The sequence below is a fragment of the Colletotrichum graminicola genome (genome assembly GCF_000149035.1).
Source record: "Colletotrichum graminicola M1.001 genomic scaffold supercont1.15, whole genome shotgun sequence".
Taxonomy (NCBI): Eukaryota; Fungi; Ascomycota; class Sordariomycetes; order Glomerellales; family Glomerellaceae; genus Colletotrichum; species Colletotrichum graminicola.
Genome location: NW_007361019.1, coordinates 144,482 through 149,484, shown reverse-complemented (window position 1 = coordinate 149,484; position 5,003 = coordinate 144,482). Strand labels below are relative to the sequence as shown.

General features: G+C 57.7%; 1 protein-coding gene across 1 annotated transcript; it reads left to right on the top strand.

The window, feature by feature from the left end:
- Positions 1-3,478: 3,478 nt before the first annotated feature.
- Positions 3,479-4,786, top strand: GLRG_04619 (uncharacterized protein; the record flags this gene model as incomplete). The annotated part of the gene is made up of 2 exons (XM_008095304.1): positions 3,479-4,000; positions 4,064-4,786. The coding sequence occupies 2 exons, from the start codon at positions 3,479-3,481 to the stop codon at positions 4,784-4,786; spliced, it is 1,245 nt and encodes a 414-aa protein (XP_008093495.1).
- Between the last annotated feature and the right edge of the window lie 217 nt (positions 4,787-5,003).

Sequence of the window (5,003 nt, the reverse complement as noted above, 5' to 3'; positions counted from 1 at the left end):
CCCCACCCTTTTTACAAGCACCATCCACACTTTTGAGGCCAGGGAAGGGGAACGGGAGACGGGAGACGGGAGACCGGAGGGGGGTTGTAGGAGGACATGGGACAGAGAGAGAAAGAGAGAGAGAGGGTGTGTGGTGTGTGTGTGCGCGTGTGAGGGAGGGTGAGCAAGAGGCAGAGAGGAGATAGGGACACAGAGGGAGAGTGTGTGTGTATGTGGGGTGTAGACAGTAGGGGGTACGGATGCTGTAGGTAGGTACCTAGATAGGTAGGTAGGTTATGGATAGCAAACTCCCATTTCCATATGGTGCAGCCTGCAGATGCAAAGAGGGAGGAAGGTGCCGGTTGTGGTCGCAGGTGCAGCAGGTGCAGTGTAGCACTCACTGTACTGCAGGTATTTAGGTAGGTTCAGCAGAAATGAGCACAACGCAAGGGTTGCGGTTGCGGAACCAAAGGAAAAGTAGTGGATGATCGTTGGTCACGAGTTTAGTTGCGGCCATGCCATCCATGATGGAGCGTTACCACCGTCACGGTTCACCAAAACAACTCGGACTCCATGCGCATGGGGTCCTGTATCTTTGAACGCGTTCCTGACCCTGCTTCTCTTTCCTCGAACCAAGGTAGTAGGTAGTAGGTAGTGTACCCCGTACTTTCAACCACACCCCCACCCCCCGCTGGCCATCTCGTCCTAGTTTGTATGCATGTAGGCATGTATGCATGTATGCAAATATGCACGTAAAAGTATGTGTGTGTGTATGCGTGTGTGTGTGTGTGTGTGTGTGTGTGTGTGTATACGCGCCCCCCCTCCCTAATCTCATCCCATCCCATCCCATCCCGTCTCGTCTTGTCTGGCTGGCCAACTGGATAGAAGATTTCTTAACCTACGCAGGAAGCATGACTACCGACCAACCAGCCCAACTGCTACCTTGCAACATTTTTACTCTGGGCCTTTCTCGTGCAACGCTGCCTATTATACCTCCACCTTGCATACAGCCGCCCATCCTTTGCACACGGCACTGAGACACGAACCGCGAGCCAAGACGGGAACAGGACGACGCGATCAAGAATAAACAAGCGGCAACTGCCACCAGTCTTGAGGCAAGGTATACGAGAAAGTCACACGCAGACAACGGGCGGGCATAGTTGGTTTTCCAGCCTTTGCCATTCGTCCTCCGTCGTCCTCCAATCCAACAAAGAGACAGACCAGGCGCGCGGCATTTGTTGGAGTCCTGTCGTGGGGGAGATCTCTCAGCCAGCTCACCCAGCAAGGACCTCGGGAAGAAGCAAATATTGTCGTCCCCCCTTGACCCGTTACCTAAGCGACCTCGACCATGCATTGCCTGGCTTGCACCGCTTTCGATACCTACCTTGGAAAACGACGGAACGGTCAAGGACGGTACGGTGCGGTTCGGTACGGTACCTTCCTTGCCTTACCACACCTCACCATTCAACTGGGCCCCCTGGCGTCCCGGCGTCTGACATCTGGCGTGCGCCTTGCGCCTTGCGGGTGTGTGGTGTGCGGTATGCGGCGGGTATGTACTTGTATGGCAGCGTGACTATAATTCTTGTCTCTTGGTTGTCCGTCTGTCTGTCCAGCTCTCTGTTTGTCTCTTGTCATTTCCCTTCTGCTTTGCTTGTGCTCTCTGTCGCCTGTTCAATCAACCTGCCCTGCCCTGCCCTGCCCTGCCCTGCCCTGCACTTCGCTGTACTGTACTGTACTCTACTGTGCTGTACAATACCTGATCTAGGTAGGTACCTCGGCAGGTACCCCCTTCCACGTCCCATCATTTGCCAGACTGCCATCGCTCATCCCCGTTCTTCATCCTCTTCCCACACCCCTGGACCGCGAACCCCACACCTCACAGGTGGGGATGCGGTACGTACATGGGGTGTTCAAGGTACTTGGCTGTAGTACCACCGCGGTGTGCAAGTACCTTTTCGGTTCCACACCACCCACCTTGCAGCTCTGGCGCCTCCCCAGTCTTGCGCGCTCTCTCTCCTTCTAGCCCCCCCCCCCCCCCTCCCCTTCTTCCCAGCGCACGCCTCTCCGACTCTTGAACAATCCCTGCCTGCCCCGGCATGGTACCGCTTCTTTCCTGGTACTTTCCCTTCTTACCCCTACCCCCGTACCGCACCGCACCGCTCCATGCCACGCTTGCTCATCCAAGTCCAAAGGTACGGACGGGCCCAAAAGACCAAGGACCAAGGTACCACTCACACGCTCGTAGACGGATACTTCTATCTTAGTGTGCTTCTTTCCCTTCTTACATACATCTCTGGCACAATCCCTCTCCTTCCACTCCACCACATACCTACCTTTTTACATTACATTACCCGCCTTGCGCCTGCCTTACCTTGCCGGCCTTACCTCACTCCTTCTCCTACCTCCTTCCCTCTACTTTGACTTCTTCCGAGGTGCGCCCTTACTTGGTTTCTTCGACCTAATCCGCCGATCGCTCACAACTTCCATCCATCCTCCTTCCCATCATCGAGCATCGCTATCTCCTCGACTTGGAGGGGGGTTTCTTCCTTTCTTTTTCCCACCTCCTCTCCTGTCGTCACCGCGAGAGGGAGGCTAAATCAGTAACTGCCGTCACCGACATCATCGCCGCCACATCTCTCTTTCAACCTTACACTCGCACGCAACCACCGCGCGACCCGGCTCACCAAGCTCACCACCAATTTTCTCGCTTGGATGAGCCAGACCTTACCTCACCTCCATTCCACGACGACAGCGACATCGCAACAGCGTCAATCGACGACGCTATCGCTCACCTTTGCGCACCTGCCATCTTCCTGGAGATCGGATCATTACCAGATTCGCCTTCGCATTTTAAATTAACCATTCCAGCCACACTGCCTGCGCGGCGCAACTGCCACCCCAACTATCGCATCTTATCGCACCTTGACGTTGTGCGCGCCCTGCGCACCTCAGTTTTCTCCCCTCTTCCTCTGCGCTCGCTCCCTCTGACGGCTTATACGGCAGCTCCTACTAAGTAGCGACTTACCCCCCCCCCCACCACCTTCCTGCGTCTCTGGGTGTCCCAAAGTCTATCAACCGACTGACTGCGCCCTTGTCTCTCCGTCGCAGCCCACTTGGTCATGATTCTTGTCCTCCCCGCATTTCGACGGGCCTTTCGATAAGAGGGTTTGACGGGTAGCCGACGCGAGCGTGCTGGCCATCAAATATACTCGGACTTCACGCTACACACTGCCCTCCCTCCCCCCTCCCCAAACAAGATAGCAATTGCCCCACCAATACGATAAAATCGCGAGGCGACGAGAGGACAGGTCCAGACGCGGCGCCCGGGTGGACTCGCCGCAACCAGAGCATGGCAGAGGAGCAAGGACGAGGGCCGCCTTCTACACACAGAGAAGACCCGTCCATCCACGACCGAGAAGACGAAGCACGTCACCGACTTCCCCCCGTAGGAGCACACGAAGACCCAAGATACCCCGACGACAGACATCAAAGACCCAACATGGCCGCGCCAGTGACGCTACCTTCCATCCAGGATCCCCACGGATCCTATGGCCAGCCCGCATACCCAAGGTCATACCCTCCCGACCCCCGAGGAGATCCGCGCGCCGACCCTCGCGGCAGCAACTACAGCGCATCACCCAATTCCGTGAACGGCTACCCGCCTCCGCAACCAGGCGGTCATCCCCCTCAACTGCCGCCGCTGCAGCCCCCAGGAGACCCAAGGTCTCCCTCCTATCCTCCTGCACCAGACGCGAGGGACGACTACTACAGAAGTCGCCAGCCGCCTCCTCCGCCGCCGCAGTATGGCGGCGACCCCTACTACCAAGACTACCACAACCGCCAAGGCCCGCCTCCTCCAGGTCGCTATCCTGACTACCCTCCTCCCGGCCCGGGTGGGCCACGGTACGATTATCCGCCAGGCGCGCCCCGGTACGACTACGGCCCGGGAGGACCTGCTATGCAGCAAGCTGCGCCTCGGCAGCGCACATCTATTGCTTGCAGGTACTGCAGGAAGAGAAAAGTACGTCTTTGAGCGAGGAACCATCCAAATCGCGTTGTGAAGCTAATTCGGGAATCTTTCAAGATTCGTTGCAGCGGTTATCAGAGCGCTCCGGGCGGCAAATGCGTCAACTGCAGCAGGATGAACCAGGAATGTATTTTTCAGCCTGTCTCTTCGTCCAGCTCGACAGCCTTTGTTCCCGTATCCGCGATCCAAGGTGGCGTTCCGCCGGGCACGCCGCTCTATGGAGCCTACGGACAACCTTTGCCCCCGGGCTCATTACCTCCGGGCTCATTGCCTCCGCCACCCGCTCAGGGTTACCCCCCTCAACCCGGCAACGGGTACTATCAACAGCCCCTGCCGTCCCCGACGGGTGGCTATTCCCCGTACGATGCGCAACGTGCGGGAAGGCGGCGACCGAGAGACGACGATGTGGACGAACTGAGACCCCCACCACCTGACCCGAACTCCTCAGAGGATCCTCGACGTCGCTCGCCAGCATCGAGTTCGAACCACAGCAGTCCAGGTGGTTATATGACCTACCCACCTGCTGGGCCCGGTGGCTACGACGCCAGAGGACCCCCGCCAAGACACAGCCCCGGACAGCCGGCAGCCGCGATTCCGCCGCAAACCGTGGATGAGCGAGCCGCAGCCGCAACGCAGCGGCAAAGCAACTCGTCGACTCCTGCAGCCTCATCCAGTTCTGTCATGAGCCTGAACAACTTGGTCGACACGAACCCCAACGACATAGATAGGAACATGCTTGGAAGGCTAAACCGAGGTCCCCCGGGAAGCCAGAGGAAATAACTTGCGCAGTCGATTACTGTTTTTAGCAACGACTTAATATTTACGCGGATGTCCGAGCACCCTCGTTACTACGCAGGAAGAAGGGGTGGCGGGGTGGTGGTGAGGTGGGGGAATGAATCCGCTGGCAGGGCTTTCTCTGCACGCTAGGAGACCCGGCGGCATCATGGAAACCTCGCTCTTGGCTCGATCCTCACGATCATGCCTGCTACTACAGGCA